Source organism: Typopeltis vanoorti, chromosome 18 (genome assembly GCF_054136105.1).
Source record: "Typopeltis vanoorti isolate ZY-2024b chromosome 18, IOZ_Tvanoo_1.0, whole genome shotgun sequence".
NCBI lineage: Eukaryota > Metazoa > Arthropoda > Arachnida > Uropygi > Thelyphonidae > Typopeltis > Typopeltis vanoorti.
The window spans coordinates 51,304,224-51,326,572 of NC_143566.1; the positions used below are offsets into that span (position 1 = coordinate 51,304,224).

General features: G+C 36.6%; 1 protein-coding gene across 1 annotated transcript in view; it reads left to right on the top strand.

The window, feature by feature from the left end:
• The window catches only part of Spt5 (Transcription elongation factor subunit Spt5), a 428,434-nt gene that overhangs the window by 400,506 nt on the left and 5,579 nt on the right, over positions 1–22,349 (top strand). The window contains 1 exon segment of the mRNA XM_090408290.1: positions 16,290–16,402. Coding sequence (XP_090264416.1) covers positions 16,290–16,402 — 113 coding nt within the window.

A 22,349-nucleotide genomic window follows, 5' to 3' on the forward strand; every position in this document is an offset into this window, starting at 1 on the left:
AATGTTGAAGAAATTGATGAATGTCTTTTATTTTTTGATTGTCGTAATAATGTGATAATATGACTTGTATAACAAACTATTATACTGTTTAATTAACTGGTGGTGACCATTTACATTAACTGTTATGCAATATCTGCATTATAACATTGCACAGCAAAATAATCATTCCCTTTGATTAGAAAGACTTGAATATAATCCTACATAAGATCTGCAAAATTGTTATAATAGTTTTTGAATTAAAAAATCAGTTTGTATAATTTGAAGAGTTCCCCCCACACCCCCCGAATAGTCCATTCCTTTGCTTGTATATACACTGAATATCTCATTAGTGTGCTCTCTTGTATAACAACATTTGGTGAGGTTTTCTTAACATTATGCAGCTTTTCTAGATTGCAAAACTAAGGCATGGTAGTGTTATTCCATTTAACAATGATGCATCTGTATAGTGGGATGATGTGAAACCTTAATTTATCATCCTCATTTTATGGAAATATTCTTTATATTTTGTTTTTCTTATTTTCATTGAATGATCTGTCTGATCCAAATATACATCAGATTTTGTAAACTGGATGTTATGAAATGGATGTGAATCCTTTGATGGCTTTATCATTGTGGAAGTCCTCTGAATTGGATACAATGCTACTTTTATTTATTTATTTATTTATTTTTTTTATAAAAACCGACTCCATACACATGAAAGGTAGCAGAACCTGTAGATATGTGTGAGCAGGTGGGTCAAGAAGAAATAGTGTTCAGAGTTCTGCAAGTGCAAAAGTAATGTCTTGAGCAGAAAAGGAAACATAATTTTTTTTGGGGGGGGCGGGGAGTATAGGAGGCTGTGAATGTGATATTTATGCCAGGAGAGGTGTAGGTGCAAGGCATTCCAAAAAGAGATATCTGATCTTGCATGGAGATCTGGATATTATGAAAGAGGATAGGTAAAGTGTGGTATTTCTTGCATGAAATAAGTCAGGAGACATTCAATAATTATTAAATGTCTCCTGACTTATTTCATATTTTTTCATATTTTCAAATTATAATTTGGAAATAGGTGAGGAAAAGGAGAAAGGGATCATTTTTCATTTTTTATAAGCATTATATTCTAAATAATAGACAAGCCTGGCCTACTATGGGCAAACAGGAAGATCTGTTAATATCCACCTTGGAGAGCATAAAAAATACATTCACTACCATTATTATGGCAAGTCAGGACTAGCAGAACCACACTTTAGATACCCCTTAAAACAGGATTAGATGGAAGAAAAATGATGTGCTATTTAGAAGTTGTTTCAGATCAGAAAAGTTATTTTTAAGAGTCAGCCATGGCACTGTGAACATTCTCCTAACCTGAACAAATATGGTTACATTAATTTGCCAAAACTTTGGGCGACTTATCTTAACTCCTACATAGTTGCGGTACTTCTTTTTTGACAACATTAGAGAATGCCAAATTAGGACTTTGAGGTCTTTTGTCCATTACAATTTGAACTGTTTCACTTACTTATTATCACTTGTAAATTATAATATGCTGCTTTGTGCTCTGAAGCTGTTGATTTGAAATTCAGTGAAATATAAGTCAGTTAATAACTTGTTTATAAAATAGTTTCTTTGGTATTGTTAATAGTGTTAAAATAAGCATATGAAAGCATGATATTGCTAAAGCTGAAACTGTTATCATAATCAGTGTATTTACCGATGCATCATATAATTAGAAATTATGAACATAAATCCATATTATTAAATATTTTAGCTTATTTCTACAAGTAATTACATTAACCAACTCTTTGTATATATATATAAAATTTAGTATGAATGATACAAACATGGGATCTTTCATTCACCCTAGCATTAATAATCTTTAAAACTACAATTATAAATTATAAGGACCTTATGATATAAGAGTAAACTATATATATTGGGAAATTAAATTATAAAGGGAGGAATGGTGAGAATGTGAGTGTAAGTGCGACAATGTTATGTAACTGTGTTGATGACTAGAATGGGCTTTGTCATGGAAATGTTGATGAGGAGAGAATAATTTTGACTTTGTGTTCTTCCAGTTCAGACCCGTCAAAACGTGTGCAATGATGTCTACATGTATAAGGCACTAGAGAAGAATAGAGATCTGCAAGTTGTCCAACTGTGTCATGCAGATGTAGACAAGCATATACAAAAGAACATGCAGGTAAAAATAGTGTAAAGGATACACTATTTTTAGAAAGGATAAAGAGGATAGGAGAGGAGGGGGCATGCCGATAATGATATTGGATGGCTTGAATTCAGTTTGAGGTGAGACCTAGACCTATGATTGTAATACTACTACTAACAGTATTTTATGTGGCAGTGAGTTTGAAGCCATCAGGTGGAATCTAACAAGATCAATTACATAGTGGGGTGTTGTTGTTGTTACAGACCTGGTGAATCAGTTGCTAGTGATGAAGAAATGCATCACCAAATAGAAAAGATGAGCGCGAAAAGAGTAATCATAATGGGAGACTTTAATTATCCAAATATTGATTGGGTAGCAGTAGAATCTCATGAGAAGAATGAAAATGCATTTATTGAGCTATTGCGGGACAACTCCCTCAAACAGCATTTCACAGAAGGAACTCAAGGTCAAAGAGTGTTAGATTTGATTTTAGTGTCAGAGGGCATTTCAGATGTAACTATTCTGCCTCCAATTGGTGACAGTGATCATACAATACTCAATTGGTAAGTGCCTAACTTTATGAATGTTCCACTCAGAAAAGGTTACAGGCTGAACTACAAAGGAGGAAATTATGACCAACTGAGGAGTATACTGAGTTCAGTGGAATGGGATCGGTTGCTGCATGGAAAGAATATCAAAATGCATGGGAAGCATTTAAACAATACTTCAATGATGCGATATCAGAATGTGTCCCAAGAGTTCAAAGAATAAATAGGGTAGGAGTCAAATAGATGTGTAATCTTATTAAGCAAGAGATTCATAAGAAAAGGACGATGTGGAATGAATACCGTTTGCATAAGGATGACGCTCGTTATGAACGTTATAAGCAGGCTAGAATAGTCACAACTATTGTACGGAAAGCAAAGTCTGAGTATGAAAAGAAACTGGCTCTGCATGTTAAAGACAACCCACAAGAATTCTATCGATATGTTGCAAGTGAAAGGATGAATATGAAAGAATAACTCTTCTAAATGTAGTTGGCTTGAGGGTTACAAATGCAGAAGAGGTTGTTCAGCTAATGAGTGCCCATTTTGTTAAAAGCTATCAACCTGGTGTACATGACATTGAGCTCACTGCTACCTCTTCACTGGATGAAGCTCACGTGTATGAGGATGAGGTATTAGAGCTGTTGCCTAAAAAAAACTGAATAAGAATTCAGCAATAGGGACTGATGGGATATCAGCACGTGTGTTAAAAGAGTGTTCATCTGAACTGGCGCTATTCCTTTGACCAGGCTGTTTAATATGAGTCTTAGAACAGGGTAGATTCCACAGAAATGGAAAGAATATATGGTAATTCCATTGCACAAGGGTAGTGCATAGACTGATGTATCCAACTATCGGCCAATTAGTATCTCAGGAGTGGTGGTAAAGTGTTGGAAAAATTGGTTAGGGCTAACATTCAGAAATGGGTTGATAGTGAATCTCTACTTTGCAATGAGCAACATGGGTTTACTGAGGGAAAGTCATGTTTTAGCAACTTGCTCACATTCTATAACAATCTTACCAGTGAACTAGACAAGGGGAATGGATACATCATGATACTTTTGGATTTGTTACTTTGCATAAATTGGAAGTATGGGTTTGGGTTATAGAATATTTGCATGTATAGAGGATGGTTGATTGACAGATCTCAAAAAGTGGTACATGGGGGATGTGAGTGCAAGATTTAAAGTAGTGGTATATGTACCGAAGGATCAGTGCATGGTGCACTGTTATTCAATCTGTACATTAATGATATTGCGAAGGATCTGACAAGTGACATAAAGCTATTTGATGACAATGCTAAGATAGCTAGGTAATCAGGAATGTTACTGATATGCAGTATTTGCAGAATGATTTGAATAGGCTGGAATTGTGGACATGGGGGGAAAATGTTGTCAGTAAACATAAAGTCATTCACTTCGGTGTGATTAGATATCCAGTGTCATATTATATTGGTGGGGTTTTGCTGGAAGAAACTGATCAGGCTAGGGATCTTGAAGCGTTACTACATAGGAAGTTGAAGTTCAGGGGCCATGTAGCAAAATTGCAAATACGAGGATGGTCTGAAACATTCTCAGCCTCGACCATAGATGACAACACTATCAGCAAGATTTTTTTTCTAAGTTGGTACATCTGTTGTAAGCATCCATGTGAAATTGCAAGTCATTCTATCAAGTAGTTTGTTTTATACAGATGTCTGAAGCAAAAGTGTTGTCTGCATCTGTCCCTTGAAATGGATAAAATTGAGTATCGTGCAGTTATAAAATTCTTTGTAAAAGAAGGTTTAACAGCAAAAGAAATTCATTCAAAGTTCATAAAAGTTTATGGGCATTCTTCTCCTTCATTTTCGACAATTAAGAAGTGGGCTGCTGAGTTTAAACGTGACCGTACCAGCCTTGAAGATGATCCATGTGAAGGATGTCAAAAAGTGTAACAACACCAGAAATCATTGATCAAGTGCACGATATGGTATTGGATGGCCAGCGAGTCAAAGTTCATGAAATTGCTGAGACTATAGACATTTCAAAAGAACGTGTAGGATATATTTGCATGAAGAATTGCAAATGAAAAAGCTTTGTGCAAGATAGGTGGCACGCTTGCTCACAACAGATCAAAAACGCACTCGTATGAAAATATCTGAGCAGTGCTTGGAGCATTTTTTCAAGGTTAAAAGTGGTTTTCTGCGTCGATTTATTACTATGGATGAGACTTGGATTCACCATTACACGCCAAACAGCAGTCAAAATAGTGGACAGAAGCAAGTTGTTCAGCACCAAAGAAGACAAAGTTTGTTCCATCAGCAGGCAAGGTCATGGCATTGGTGTTTTGGGATGCATTTTGTTTATTAATCATCTTGAAAAGGGTAAAACTATAACCGGAGAATATTATTCCGATCTTTTAACGAGAAATATTTTTGAGACGAAAAAATTCGTGAGAAAAGACCCGGTTTGTAGAAGAAAAAAATCATCTTTCATCAGGACAGTGCACCTGCCCACAAAGGTGTTTTGGCAATGGGAAAATTAAGGGATCTGCACTATGAATTGTTGGAACATCCACCCTATTCCTCAGATTTGGCTCCCTCTGAATTCTATTTCTTCTCAAAACTAAAACTCTTCCTTGCTGTTCAGCATTTTTCTTCAAATCAAGAGGTGATTGCAGCTGTAGAGGGGTATTTTGCAGATCTTACTGAGATCTGCTACAGGGATAGGATAATGGCGTTGGGGCATCGCTGGAATAAATGTATTAGTCTTAAGGGGGATTATGTTGAAAAATAAAAATAATATTGAAATTATAAATTCGTTTTTTCATTGTTAGGCCGAGAACATTTCAGACCACCCTCATACAACTCAAAAGATAATTGCAATACTGAAACAAAGATTCACATGTAAAGATAAGGATGTCATTTTGCCTTTTTACAAGTCTTCACTTGGACTATTGTGTGCAGGTCTGGTCTCCTCGTTTCCATTGTGATTCTGATCTATTTGAGAGAGTGCAAAGGAGAGTGTTAAAAAATGATATCAGGATTGTGGAATGCTGGTTATGAAGACAGAATGAGAATTTGTAGACTGCAAACACTAGCAAACAGGAGAAAGAGGGATGATATGATTGAGACTTACAAACTTTTGAAAGCTCATACAAGACTTCAATTGATGGAATTTTTCAGTTTATGGTGGACGAGGAGAGAACTTTATTCTAGTAAATACTTTACGCACCTTCCGAGATTCGCTTACAGAAAATACATCTCTCTGACGCTTCGAGTTCCTTAGTATGGAGAGATTTTGCTCACTTAGGTTTCTGCTTGGCAAAGGTGCCCAGGGAATGGAAGGAAGGTAAGATAGTGCCATTGCATAAGGGTGGTAACAGACTGGAAGTGTCTAATTATAGGCCAGTCTGTGTGTCATCAGTAGTTGTTAAGATCTTGGAGAAAGTAGTGAGGGACCGTGTACAGCATTGGGCAGATGAGGGTAATGTTATCTGTGAGAATCAACATGGATTTGTGAAAGGACGCTCTTGTTTTAGCAATATGCTAGCCTTTTATAATAAAGTTACAAGAGCATTAGATGAGGGAAAGGCATATACTGCAATTTTCTTAGACTTGGCGAAGGCATTTGACAGGGTGCCACATGATAAGCTGATATTTAAGTTGCAGCACATGGGTCTGGATGTCAGATTGGTCAACTGGATTCAGGATTGGCTGTCTGATAGGTATCAGAGAGTTGTGTATGGTGGAGCAGTTTCCAGGAGGCAGAGGGTTACAAGTGGGGTCCCACAGGGCTCAGTACTAGGACCTATATTGTTTAACCTTTATATCAATGACATAGCCAGTGGATTGCAGGGGGATATTCAGTTGTTTGCGGATGATGCGAAGCTGGGAAGGATTATTAGTAATAGCGCAGATGTGGTAGCCCTGCAAGAGGATTTAAATAAGCTAGATAGATGGGCAAATGAATGGGGGTGTCAGTTTAATGCAGCAAAATGTAAGGTCTTGAGGTTTGGGAAACATCGATGGGATGCTGCATACTCTATGGGAGGAGTTATGCTGGAGGAAGTAGGGGAGACAAGAGATCTGGGGTTGATGATTGATAGAAACCTGAAGTTTAGGGGACATATTGCAAAGGTGGTGAAGGTAACACAGAGGATTGCTGCTATTATGAGAAGGACACTGACCTGCAGAGATAAGAGGGTTATCATTCCGTTGTATAAGTCTCTGATCAGACCACACTTGGACTATTGTTCTCAGATTTGGTCCCCAGGATTTGAAGGGGATAAATTAACTGTGGAAAGGATACAAAGACGGATGACAAAGATGGTTTCAGGACTGTACAATGATAGTTATGAGGATCGGCTGAGAGAATGTGGACTGCAGAGTTTGGCGGATAGAAGAAGGAGAGGTGATATGATTGAGACTTTTAAACTGTTGAGAGGTGGTTACAGGGTTGACACTGGGGAGTTCTTTCGCTTGGTTGATCAGCGGGAAGGAGTGATGACAAGAGGCCATCCCTGGAAGTTACGAAAGGAAACTGTGAGCAAGAGGGTAAGGAGTGGTTTCTTTGTGTGGAGGGTGGTTGAGCCGTGGAATGCATTGCCTGATGGAGTGGTGGGAGCGAGAACGGTCAGTGACTTTAAAGAGTGGTATGATAAACTTTGTGTTTCTCAGGGGGGGACTTCCCCTCGATGAGTCTTGACAGTATTTATGTCTTAGGAAGGACCTCCCTCGATGAGTCTTTTGACTCCTTGGAGGCCTGAATAATAATAATAATAATAATAGTCTCTGACAAAAACCAATGAGTTTGAAATCACTGTCTAGTGAAACCTTATCAAAATGAACCAATAGGAGGCAAATATATGGACGCTTTTAGCGTCCGTCGCTCCTATAATGTTTGGCTAGGGCAACTCGTAGTTTGGCAGTGAGTGTATTCCTGCAAGCTCTCTGGTCAGTTTTCGCACAAAACTTTTATAGTTTCTGTATTTGGATTTTGAAATGATGTTGGATTTAATATCCACTTAATTTATATAATTTTGTGTTGCCGATGTTGAAACCTTTTGGCCCTTTATTTTAGTAAATACTTTACGCACTGTCTGAGAGTTTGCTTATGGAAAATACACCTCTCCAACTCTTCAAATTCCTTAGTACTGAGAGTTTTTGCTCTCTTAGGTTTCTGCCTAGTCTCTGACGAAAACCAGTGAGTTTGAAACAGCTGTCAGACTAGTGAAACCTTATCAAAATGAACCAATAGGAGGCAAATATACGGGTGCTTTAAGCGTCCATTGCTCCTATAAGGTTTGGCTAGGGCAACTCATAGTATGGCGGCGAGTGTATTCTCGCAAGCTCTCTGGCCTGTTTTCACATGAAACTTTTATAGTTTCTGTATTTGGCTTCGAAATGATGTTGGATTTAATATCCACTTAATTTATATAATTTTGCATTGCCGAAGTGAAGCCTTTTGGCTCTTTATTTTAGTAAAGAAATGTATTAATTGTTTTCTTGGAATAGCCATTCTGTTGAAAAGTAGTAAGAAGAAACTAAGCTCTTTGTTGATATTTTCTTCTTCACCTAGGAGCGAGCGATCACAATTGCCTAGTGTAGAGATGATTCCAAATTTTTGAGGTAGATAATGGTGGGTACTGTGTGTGGAGGTATCTATTTGTATGAGTTGGTTTCCTGTAAATTCAATTTTATAATTTTTCAGAGATGTGTGAATCTAACATCTAAGAAAGGGAGAAGCCATCAACTCCAGATTAAAAAGATGTCGTATATATATATATCTCTTCAAAATATTCTAGATATATGTTTACTAGTATTGGTGATAATGGGTTGCCCATGGCTAAACCAAATTTCTGTTTGTAAATAGTGTCTCTAAACTTGAAATAGCCAGAATTAATGCAGTGAGTTAACAAAAACATAAGGACTTCTTCTGTAGGAATTTTTGATGTAGTAGATAATGGTGGGACTGTGTGTGGAGGTATCTATTTGTGTGAGTTGGTTTCCTGTAAATTGATATTTTTAATTTTTCAGAGATGAGTGTGAATCTAACATCTAAGAAAGGGAGAAGCCATCAACTTCTAATTCAATAGTAAATTTTATATGTGGGTGTTGACTGTTCAGGTGGTCAAGGAGGTTCTGAAGAGATTCAGGACTGTGGCTCCAGATTAAAAAGATGTTGTCTATATATCTCTTCAAAATATTCTAGATATATGTTTACTAGTATTGGTGATAATGGGTTGCCCATGGCTAAACCAAATTTCTGTTTGTAAATAGTGTCTCTAAACTTGAAATAGCCAGAATTAATGCAGTGAGTTAATAAAGACATAAGGACTTCTTCTGTAGGAACTGTAGGAACATTGGTAAACAGGGAGACAATATCAAAACTGGCCATAATTTCTTCTTTTTTAATATTAATGTTTTTTGTACTGGAGACAAAATCAACAGAATTTTTAATGAAAGAAGAGGACGAGCTGGAAAAACATTTAAGTGATTTAGCTAAATATTTTGAAAGCTTATAAGTGGACAAATCAATTCCTTCTACAATAGGTCTTAATGAAACATTTTCTTTATGGATTTTTGGTAATCCATATAATCTAGGAATTATTGGATGAAGTGAGCGAAGGGCTAATCGAATATTCCTGGGAAATTCTGTAGTTGTTCTAAGAAGGTTATTAGTATGGTTGTGGAGTTCTTGAGTTGATCTCTATCAAGGATCGAGTAAGTATCTGATTGCAGTAATTGTAATATTTTGTTATAATCTTCAGTGTTTAGAATGACAGTAGCATTACCTTTATTAGCTGGAAGGATGATTGTATTGGTTCTGTTGTAGTTTTTAAATAGCTTAATGTTCTGTTGGAAAGATATTGCCTGCAGGGGTTTTTTGCATTGTTGATAATAAAAATAGATTCCATACGGAGAAGGTAAGCTTCTGGAGTAGGAAGGAACAAGGTAGCTTTTTTAGTTTTAATACAACATCTGGACTTCATTCACTCCTCTTCCAAAACTCCTTTCCTTACTGAGCTGGCCAAAACAAAAGCATGACAATCTTAAATTCTGACACTAATGAGGAAAACCTCATCCACCCAGTTTTATGGGACAAATCTGATAATATCTTTCATTGCTATGACGAACTTGAAAGAAGAATAGTAGAATCTAAAGAAATCTCCTTTAATCCAATAAATCTTAACAGCAACCTTAGTTATAATCTCTCAGACTGTTATTGTGCTGCCATCCAACTTTGGCATTCATGAGATCTTGAATACATGCGCATGCCCAACAGTGAGGTTATACAGAGAACAGCTTTGAATATTCAGACACTAACGCTTTAATATTAAACTTTTTTTCACACTAACGCTTTGTTGTTTAGACTTTATTCCTTTACAGTTTTTCTTGGTTGTTTCTCTCTTTTTTGTGCACCTGAAGAAGTCTTCTTAAAGACGAAACTAGTCATACTGAATAAAAACAGTGTTTTATTTCTATCTCTCGGCTTCCAGTTATTAATATTTTTAAAAAATATGTCTTTCAGCTGAGTAAATCCATTATGGCATATATATATATATGAGAGGTAGAAGAATCTATGACACATCAGTGCCATGTGTGTGATGCTTGATATGTTTGTAGTTGCACTGAAAAGGAATGCTGGGCAGCTGCTGCTGCTGCTCTTGTTTTAACAGGTCCAGTAGAAAGTGGAGAGTGGAAAATGATGGTTGCCAGTTCAATGTAGTATTGACTATTGAAGTACTTGTAGAAAACACAGATCACAATGTCCTCTTCAGAGTAGTCCACTCTACTGGCAATACACCGTTCCCAACGTACTTCCTGGAATGCACTTACTGTGATGCTAAAACTTCCTGGTACAACTCTTTGTTTACCATCTGACCATGTGATACAAATTCATAATGGACAATGCCTTTCCAATAAAAAAACACAACCAACATCACCTTACGCAAACTGATGTGAATTCTTTGACCGACTCCCCATTGACGCTTAAACCACTCAAAGCACTGCATTCAGCTCATACAGTCCTCTCCATGTACTTGGTTAAGCAAGTGAAATGTCTCTGCAAAATTTTTACCAATTTTGCAGCAAAATTTCACACACACGTTGTTCTTCAAGATCTTTCATTTTCACTTTGTCACTGATCTGATGAAACAGCTTGTGCATGTGCTCACTTCAGTGGATGTAGCTCAATGACTAATGCTCGTAGCAGAACGGGACAAATGGCAGTTTGTGATCAAAACCTGCTGCTAGGTGCACTCAGTAGCTGTACTATGCTCTGTGCGAGTTGGCACACAATTTAAAATGTTTGGTCTTTTTTTGAACATGCCTCATATTTCATTCTATCTTTTGATCTTCCTCTCTCTCTCTCTGCTGAATCTCAGCACCACTTTTATTCCCAAAAAAGCGAATGATGAGAGACTTGAACTTGCACAATATTATACATGTCGGTAAGGATATGCGTGTCGCATTATGGGATACTAAGGCAACTGATATGAAATCATTAGCCTCTATATATACAAGCAATCCACTTGTGAAGTGACTTCATGCATGAATTTTGTTTGCTTACACATGGATAAAGGATGAAACCAAGAATATAATTTCTTGGCATCTTTAATTTATAGTATAAGCAAGCGAAAATCTTTCAGCATCTCTCTCTAATCCGTAGTATTTTAGTAATAGGATGTGACACCTTTTGGCTACTTGTATAAGGAAATATGACTTCTGCATTATTTCACCTTGGTATCAATTGTGGGTCTGGCTCCTACTCATTAGACCTCAGTAAAGGTCGAAACCAGTCTGGATAGTGGCCCTTCTCATAATGCATAGCATTATACATTTCCTTAAGGATTTGTGCATTGCATTATGAGTGCAAAGGCAATTCATGTGAAGTCATTGGCCTCTATATACAAGTAACCCAGTCATGAAGTGCCTTCACACACAAATTTTTGTTTGCTTACACATGGATAAAGGATGAAACCAAGAATATAATTTCTTAGCATCTTTAATTTATAGTATAACCAAGAGAAAAAACTTTCAATGTCTCTAATGCAGAGCATTTTAATAATAGGGTGTTAGTAATGTTCTTTACTGACCACTTCTCATATCCCCTAAAGTAGTCTTTTGAGACCTGTTTAATTCCTTTAATACAATAACATTCATTCTGTTGAATTTGGAGAGTCGGGAATTACATGAAGAAAAGCATGCATGATGCTGCTGAACACAATTCTCGTGAAACCAGTACTACCTACAGAGATTCACAGTTTGAGTCGCCATACTAACGATGACCAATCTAAACATGTTTAGGTCGGTCAGTAGTAGAGAGCTAATATACTTGCATAGAATGAATACAATGATATTGAACACATTCTAAGACTGTTTTTATTTATAGGCAAAATATTGCAGCTGGCCGGTCAGTTATGTGTTGCATAGAGTCCATTTTTAAGGATTAGACAAGAAGGAAAACTGTAAGAAAGTGGAAGAGGAAAGAACAGCCACTCATTAGCCTTTAAATAATCTTCTACATTTGGGGATAAAGTGAAAATAGAAGCCAAAAGGAGTGTGCAGGTTGGCCTGTTAATATATCAGGAGTATATTACATGAAATAAGACAGGATCAAGAATCTGTGTGCCTTATTAATAAAGTGATATATATACACCCTCTGTCCAAAAAGAAACCGAACTTTTCGAAAATAGAAGAAACTAGTGGTGCCTCCTGTTGTATCTTTTTGCTGTCGAAAGCGGCAACCTTCATTAGTGTTGTGTCAACTGTTTATGACATTTGTTTCATTAGTAGCTGAGTTATAGTGCCAAGAGTGACTGTGTTTTGATGAACGGTCAGAAAATGAGTTTCAAACAGAGCTGCGATTGACTTTTATGTTAAACTTGTAAAAGTTTTACTGAAACGCGTGAAATGCTTCAAAAAGCATACAGTGATGAATGCTTATCCCGTACTCAAGTTTACGAGTGGTTTAAGCGATTTCAAAGTGGTTGTGAGACGCTTGAGGACAATGAAAAGCCGGGCCTTCCAAAAACTGGACCGAGCAAAAGTTAACTTCCAAAATGCGTGATTTCATCAAAGAAAACCCGAAATCGTCCATGAGATTGATTGAAGATGAATTGGGGATTCCAAAATCAACTGTATACAACATTTTGATTGAGAGTTTGGGCCTTCATAAATTGAATTCGCGATTTGTTCCCCACAAGTTGACCAACGACCAAAAAATGTATCCAATTGAACACTGCAAGGACCTCATTAAAACTCCTCATAAGGACTCAAACTTCCTTGAAATGATCGTTACTGGAAACATGGTGTTTTAAGTATGAGCCAGAAACAAAGCACCAGAGTGCTGAGTGGAGACCACCAGAAGAGGAGCATCCGAAAAAAGTCGCTTGAAAAAGTCAAAAGTAAAGACAATGCTGATTTGTTTCTACAATTCCAAGGGCATTATCCACAAAGAATTCGTTCCACCTGGCCAAAAAGCTAATTAATGAGTTTTATCTCGAAGTTTTGAAGCAAGATAAAACTGTCACTCTTGGCACTGTAACTCAGCTTCTAATGAAACAAATGTCAGAAACAGTTGACACAACACTAATGAAGGTTGTCACTTTCGACAACAAAAAGATGCAACAGGTGGCGCCACTAGTTTCTTCTGTTCTTTTTGGACAGAGGGTGTATATTGATGTGATTCAGATATCCATGCTAGTGTATGAGGTAAAATTTATGCAAGCAAGCATACTGAAAATAAGGCTGAAAAAAATTATGGAAATGAAGCCTGGGAATTGCAAGCTGAGCACAGGTCAAATATGTACGAGGGACGTCCAGAAAGTAAGTTCCGATGGACTATCAGAGAAACAAAAATATACTTACAAAAAAAATTTATTGGAAATTAAAGTAGACATCTTTCTACTTTTCTACATAATTTCTGCCATTGTTCAGGCACTTATCATAATGGAGCACCAAGAGTTGTATACCTTCATCGTAGAAGGTTGCCGTCTGTAACGCAAACCACATATTGACTGCTTCTTTGACCTCGTCGGCATCTTGAAACCGCCGGCCACCAAGAAAAGATTTCAGATGTTTGAACGGGTGAAAGTTACTTGTGCGCGAGGTCAGAACTATTTGGGGGATGTTAAAATTGTTCCCAGCCGAAGGTGGTGAGAAGTTGTGTTACTCCGGCTGTGTGTAGGCGGGCATGTTCCCCATAAACCTCAATAATTTGCCGATGAATTTCAGCTGCTTTAATGTTCCTCACTTTCAAGAAATGGATAACTGACCTAATTTCACATATGGAGTGGGGGGGGGGGGAAGGTGTATTCAATTTTCTTAGACATTATAAACACACACCAAGAATATGCGCACTGCGAGAATGGCTGAAAATGGCACCAGCGCCTTGCTAACAAATCAACAAACTCAGCACACATGTGCACCATTGCGATCGCAGCGAAAATATTTAAAAACGGAACTTTCTTTCTGGACGTCCTTCGTATAATTAAAACCATATTTTGCTTTGAGACAAATAGTTATTAAATCATGAGAATATATAATAAGGATCTGTATTTAATATTTGTTGATCTTGAAAAGGCATTTGATAAAGTGCCAAAAGAAATGCTCTTCCTTTGGACCAATGCCCTTCCAAATATAGGATGTTTCAAAGTAAAGTATCCCTATTCAGAGCAATATGTAGAGAACCAGTTGATGAAATACCCTCGAACTTGGTAGGTACCCTAGCCAAATCATATGGAAGATATTTTGACAAAAGAAAAAAAAAAAAGTTCAAAAATGACTGATAGGGGAAATATGCTGCTGTGAGTGGGAGAAAATTACATTAATGTGAATGATTGTGAAGTTATTCGATGATGTTTTTTATTTCACTAATTTCATAAAATAATATGGTACAGAGAACAACATATCAAGCTGACATGTTGTGAAGGGATCCGGATGATCAATGTATTGGCCTTTGTGTAAGACCACAAAAGTCTTTTTTTGGGGGGCAGGGGGGGGTGCTCCATCTTGCATCAACATGTATTCAGCCATCCCCTTTGCTGAAGTTGCAGGGTAATGAAACTGCTCAACATGTCTTAATAATGTGCAGTTGGGACTGTGCATTTCGTAGTCCTGATTTCATGAATTTTTCAAAGGAAAATACCTCAATGACAAACTTGGCTATAAATCCTATCTATACTGTAACCTTTAGCAAATGTGAGGGGACTTACATTGAAATGCATGAGGATTCTCTAGCCCAGATGAGACGATTTTGAGTTCCACTTTATCATTCCATAGGATGTTCCAAGGCCAATCTTTGGAAACTGACATCTCCCACTCACAGCTCTTGGATTTGGCTGAGTTTATATGGATAGCATTGCAACGCTTTACATAAGATTCTCTATACCATTGTATATGGCAAATCTAATGACTTTCTGTGGCACATTTTACCAACCTGGTTGGCTGAGTGGTTAGCGTATCCACTCTCCAGCCAAAAGGCTGTGTGTTCGAATCCCGCCGTGGGCAGCAGATGACATTGGTGTAGATGATGATGGTAGTTGTGGTTCACTGTAGTTGGTGGGTTAAGTAGTGGAGACCAAGAATTGTGGACTAGTGCTGGGTGCTCTCCCTCAATGAGTCTTTGGACTCCTTGGAGGTGTCACGTAATAATAATAATAATAACATTCACTGCATGAACTTAGAGTATTCTCCTTTGATTGCTCATCAACTTCAGTTGTAACATCTTCAATCATTTCCAAATTTCATATTTTTGCCCTCTTCAACTGCTGGTCATGCCAGATTGACAAACCATGCATCACATTGCATTTGGTATCATTGAGTCATGAGCGTCTATACTCACAAAGTATTACTGCAGCATTTTCACCATTCCTATAGAAACACTTGACAAGCAAGGCACATTCAGGCAAAGTGAGATCTATCATTCAAGTTGGATGACTGTAAAGTCAGTCTCGCTTCATTTATACCACCTTACAGCTCATATGTATGCAAAATTCACTATCTTTTATCGCTCACAGTGCCATATTTCCTCTATCAGTCATTTTTTAACCAAATTTTTTTATTGTCAAAATCTCTTCCCCATGATCTGGTCAAGGCCCACCATGTTTGAGGCTATTTCATCAATCTACTGATTCTCTCTACAGATTGCCCTGAATAGGAGTAATTAATTTAATTTCAAACAACCTGTAATGCAGTTATATAGGGTAAATGGAACATCATAAAAAGCAATATGTAGCTTATACTTAATTTGAAAGTCAGAAATGGAATTGAATGTACAGGAAGATGGTTTAATGTAAAATCAAGTGGCAAATAAGGGTGCAGATTTCATAATATTCATCATCTGCATGGATTACATTATGAAGAAAATTAGATTAAACAAAACCTGTTATCAGTTAATGTCAGCTCTTTACTTTATAACAGGTTATATTCTTAAATAAATCCACTAGAAGTCTTTCGGGCAGTAAGGAATGACTGCCGTATCAATATGAACTAGCAATGTTCTCATACTGATTTAATAAAAATCAGTATTAGTATTGAATTTTTTTTCTCATGTTATTCATGTGGATTTTTATTCTCTGTGATTTTTACTATTAATTATCTTAATTTTCAGGAATAGAACCAATGTCAGTTGAGTGGCAGACAACAGATATTGAAGTATGCATTAGGGAAACGCATGATGATGATGGTCTTATTGGACAGCGGGGCATTATTCGAGGAATATCAGTAAGATTATTTTCTTCTTAAAGATCAGTTATTTGTGTACAAAGTTCACTCTACTACTATACTACTATTATATTATATTTATTTTCTGCAAAGATGAAAGATTAATTGCTTAATTTAATTACTCTTGTTATTTTTATTTAGGCTGAGTATATAAAAATGCTGTGTTAAAAATTTCTAGTATTTGGACCTGAATCTGAACCTCAACTTTAATTCACTATAATGACAATCAGTTGACCAGCTTCAGTAATTAAGAGAAAAATGGCTGTATTTAGTACACAATATAATCAAGAAAATTTAGGACTTAGGACATCACAGTAGTGTTTTGCATGCTGAAATCAGAACTTCAGGGATTGCTTTTAATCATTTACAATATCCTAGAATCCCAGAATATGTTGTTGCTTTTTCTGACTCCACATGATACTGTAGAGCACATATGGGCAATCCCCGGCACTCTATTTCTTTTGATCCGGCCCTAATCTATTTCAGTGAAGTTTGTCTGAGTCATGGTGGGAGAAAACATGGTGTGTTCTACTAACTCACATTAAGTTGACGTCATATGACTTGCGCAAACCACACTATGGTTTCTCCAACCAAGGTCTCTTTCTCACTTTGACTAGCGGCATGTGTGAACGTGTTACGACGTGTCAGTTCGGTACTTGCGTTGGTGTTGTGCTTTGTTCAGTGCCTACATTGATGTTATGTTCTGTTTGGTTCCTGCGTTCATGTTGTGTTCTGTTCAGTGCCTGCAGTGTAGAAGACAGTTTTGTTTGACAGTTCTGAATATCGCTTATAAATTTGGGACAATGTTAGGGGTTATTGCAAAAAAAAGAAAAGTAGATGCAGAGAATCGTCAATTTCAAGACAACTGGATGGAGGATTATTATTTTATTCTGAATAAAGGTTTGCCTGTATGTTTGCTGTGCAAAGAATCCGTATCCGTCAACAAAGAATACAACTTGAAGAGACACTTTACTTCGAGACATGCGGATCACCCAAAAATTGATGGACAACCGCGGAAAGATGAAAAACGGAAGTTGAAGAAGAACTTGGATAACCAGCAGCAAATGTTCAACAAGCAAAGAACGCAGCACCACAGCATTGTCAAAGCCAGCTTTGTGGTAAGCGAAAAAATCGCTAAGCATTCTAAGTCATTTGGTGAAGGAGAATTTATCAAAGAATGTCTGCTGGATGTTGCAAGTATAATATGTCCTGAAAAGAAAAAAGACTTCGAGAATATTTGTTTGTCGAGACGGACTGTTGTGCAACAGATAGAAATTATGGCTGATGATACCAAAAAAAGTTTAAAAGAGAAGATTGCTAGATTGGAAGCATTTTCAATTGTTTTGGATGACAGCACCGATTCCTCCGATACAGCACAACTAGCAATATTTATTCAAGGAGTTGATGCAAATTTCAACATCACAGAAGAATTCAGCCGTTAAAAGGAACAACTACCGGTGAAGATATATTTGAAACAGTCAACACAGTCTATGAGAGATTTGGGCTTAAATGGAGTTCACTGTCTGGCATATGCACTGATGGAGCCCCTGCAATGGTTGGTGCACAGAAGGATTTATTGGAATAGTTCATGAAAGAGCAATAGAACTACAGATCCATCTGGAAAATTTAGCAAATTTTCACTGCATTATCCACCAACAAAATCTGTGTGCAAAATCGATTAAATTCACAAATGTTATGGAAGTTGTAGTAGCCAGTATTAACTTTATCAAGTCACATGCACTTAATCACCGCCAATTTAAGGGGTATTTGGCAGACCTATTTTCGGATTATGAAGATGTGTCTTATTATTGCGAAGTGAGGTGGTTGAGTAAAGGTAAAATGTTAAAACGATTTTATGATCTGAGACAAGAGATTGCAGATTTTATGGACATAAAAGGAAACACAATTAACCAAGTAAAAGATGAGTGGGTGTGTGATTTAGCATTCCTTGTAGATGTCACTGGATACCTAAACGAACTGAATCTTAAATTGCAAAAACAAGGACAATTAGTTCATGAACTGCATGGACATGTCAAAGCTTTTTGTAATAAACTAAGATTGTTGGAAAGTCAGATAAGAGCTAAAAATTGTTATCATTTTCCTACTCTAGCGACTCATAAAAATATCCCTTATAATTGTTATGGAGATGAACTGAAGGCACTAATAGAGCAATTTGATACAAGGCTTGCTGACTTCAAAAATAAAGACTCCACATTTGCTATATTTGCTCGTCTGATGGATGCTGATGTAAATAATGTGCCAGAAAACTTACAGATGGAACTTATTGAGCTTCAGGCGGATTTAGTGCTAAAATCACAATTTAACAACATTGCTTTGACAGATTTTTATAAATTTTATTTGGTGGAAGAAAAATATACAAATTTACACGCCTTTTCAAGAAAAATCATTTGTCTTTTCGGCAGCACATATATATGTGAACAGTTTTTTTCGAGGATGAAATACAATAAATCAAAAATTCGGACAAGAATAACAGACGAAAATCTCAAAAATTCTATGCGATTATCCTCAAGTAATATTAACGTCAATATTGATAGTCTCATAGCTGAAGTACAAGGCCAATCTTCGCATTAAATTGTTATGTCATTCATTATATTATAAAATTTATGTAGAGCTTTATACCAAAGCATTATATTATAAATAAATGAAATATGAAGTAGCAACTTGTTTTAATTCATTTAATATTAATTTATTTTATTTAATAATTTGATCTGGCCCTTGACTCGGAGACAGAATGATAATTTGGCCCCCAAACTAGGAAAGGTTGCCCATGCCTGCTATAGAGGATTCTAAGTTCACTATATACCTAGTATAATTATCTGAATTCCACTATATTTATATACTTTATTTACAAGACTGTGTTTACTATCTACAGTGAATTGACTTATTAATCACACTTCTGAAAACTAGGACTTCAGCTTGCTATACGTAAAAAGATAACTTCAAGGGTACTATAAGTTATCAGTTCTCAGTTTTCCTTTTGCACTGTCTTTAACAAACTACACCCATGTAGTTCAGTGGAAGTGGCATTTGCATCCTCCATGCTAGGCCACCTGAAAACAGACTTAAATTTAAGTCTAGTTGCTGACTAAAGGTACTTTTCTAAGCCATTCTTAGAAATAGCTTAGAAAAAATATCTCTTTTTCTAAGACTGGTTCCTGAGTTAGCCAATCTCTGGCACAGGAAAGTAGTTTTTTTCTCTCAGAAATTCAGTTTTTCATCCAGTAAACTAAAAAAAATTGACCATAGAACCCACACTATTTCAGCCAATAACATATCATGTTAGGGACTGCGAAATGGCAGCTCTTCTTTGCCAGTCTCTTCATTGGCTGGCATTTATAATTAGTGATAGTCTTGGGTCAGCTATCTTTGATTGGATATCAGTGAAGACTGAATTGCCCACTCATTCTCCAAAAGTGAGATAGAGCTAAAGCAGCCTCATCTACTCCCTATAAGGAAATAAAAGGAGTTAGCAGATTTGTTTTTTTTAGAACTTTAATAAACTATTATTATTATTATCTGAGACCCCTTGGGTGTCAAGGACTTGTCGAGGGAGGCTATACATCACCCAAATCAACTATCATACCTTCCCTTAAACTCATTCACATTAGATGCACTCATTACCTTGAAAGGCAAACTGTTCCACTCGCTCAATGCTCTGTGAGAGAAAAACCTAGCTCTTGCCCTTTCTCGACTGTGAACAAACTTAACTTCCATGGACACTCCTATATTCTCTCCCCACCTTCCTTATAATGAAAAATTTCATTAGATGATATCCTATAATACCCATTCAGAAATTTATAGACCACTGTCATGTCACTCCTCTTTCTCCTGTTAATCAGAGTCCATAATTTACATATTCGCAATCTGTCCTCATAATCTAAATCCTATAATCCTGATATAATCTTTGTAACTCTTCTTTTCATCCTTTCCACGGCTTCTTTATCCTCTTGGAACCCAGGAGACCAAATCTGCACACAATAGTCCAGATGCAATCTTATCAAGGCCTTATGAAGTGGCAAAATGACCTTCCTTATCCTTACATGTCAAGGTTCGCTTCAACATCATAGTTATTCTCTAAGTTGTATTTGCAATTTTTGTTATGGGCCCTTTAAGCTTCAACTTCCTATCCACCATTACACCAAGATCCCTAGCCTCATCAGTTTCATGTAGCATAACCCCACTAATATAATATGTCACTGTAAATCTCCTCATGCCAAAGTGATATTTACTACCAATAGCTATTTTCATCAGTTGTATATCTCCTGTTAGATCCTCTCTAATGTCATTAATGTATAGATTGAAGAACAATGGCCCAAGGACTTTAAGGATTTAAGATAACAAGTACATCACTGGTTACCTTAAATCTGGCATATTCACACCCACCGAATATGACTTTTTGATCTCTCCCTCTCTCTGTCAACCATCCACTGATCCAAGTCAAGAGTTTATATTCCAATCCCATATTCTGCAATGTATGAGGTAGATGAGGTTATAAAGGCAGTGAAACATCTGAAAAACTATACAAGCCCTGGGAATGATGAGATCACTGGAGAGATGTTGAAACATGGTGGCGAGGTTATAATAGACAAACTGTGCCAGTTATGTAACATGGCATGGGAGGAAAGCAAAATACCAAAATAATGGACAAGATACCTTAATACCTATTCACAAAAAAAAAAAAAAAGAAGAAGCAAAATGGACTGCAAAAATTACAGAATAATAGCTCTAATAAATCATGTGGGGAAAAGTACTCATGATGATATTAACAGAATATCATCATAAGGAAACTAATATAAGAAAATCTGGAAGATGAGCAGGCAGGATTTAGAAGAGACAGAAGTACTGTGCAACACATACTAATGTTAAGATTAATTGTGGAGAAAGCTTCTACGTAAAAATAAAAATGTTTATATCTGTTTTGTTAACTTTCAGAAAGCGTTCAATAATATAGATCAAAAAGTGGCATGGACTGTGCTCAAATCTTATGGAATGGACAAGAATATGATATGAGAGGCTGCTTTTAAAAGGAGACCCAATATTCTCAAACATCTTTGTCCTGCTTTTAGAAAGAACAATGGATGTGATAAAGAATAATATACAGGGAATTTCAATTCAAGGTACTAAGATAAACAACTTGTGGATTTGCAGATGACATAGTCGTTATTGAAGAAAATTAAAGAACAGTGTTGTAGTTAAGTGAAGAAGGAAAGAGATGTGGGTTGATAATGAACATTGATAAAACAAAATAATAATATTCAGAGAGAAGAGGATGAAAAGGAAATTAAAGGTCAGTGGACAAGAGCTGGAAGAGGTTAAGAGCATCACATATCTAGGGAGCAACATGGTGCATTATTTAGATTGTAAGAAAAAATGAGATCCTGCATAACAAAAGTATGAATCATGGGTAACTGGTCAAAAACACTATGAAACGAATATTGGCTGTTGAAAGAACATGTTATAGAAAAATTCTTTGAATTGGATAGGTACAAAAAGTAACAAATGAAAAACTGCACAGGAAATCTAATGCAGAAATAATTCAAAAGAAACTGAGGTTTTTTGGCCATATCTGCAGAATGGATAACAGTAAAATAATCAAAACCTTGATGCTTAGAATAAATAGAAGAGGATAGCCAAGGTGAGAGTGGGTAAATGGTGTGGAAAGAGTTTGCAGGATTTAATTCATCTGGCAGTGGACAGAGAGAAGTGAAATAAGATACCAATGGGCATTGGACCCATGGGCAATGATGATGATCCATTCCCTTGATCCAACTCAGCTGTAACACTGTTATAAAATATGAGCAGGTTGCTAAAACATGGCCTTACTTTAGTAAACCTATGCTGTTCCTTGTGGGATATAGCTTGTCTGTCTACCCATTTCTGTATGTGAGTTCTTACCATAACTATAACAAACTATTTCTTTGATCTT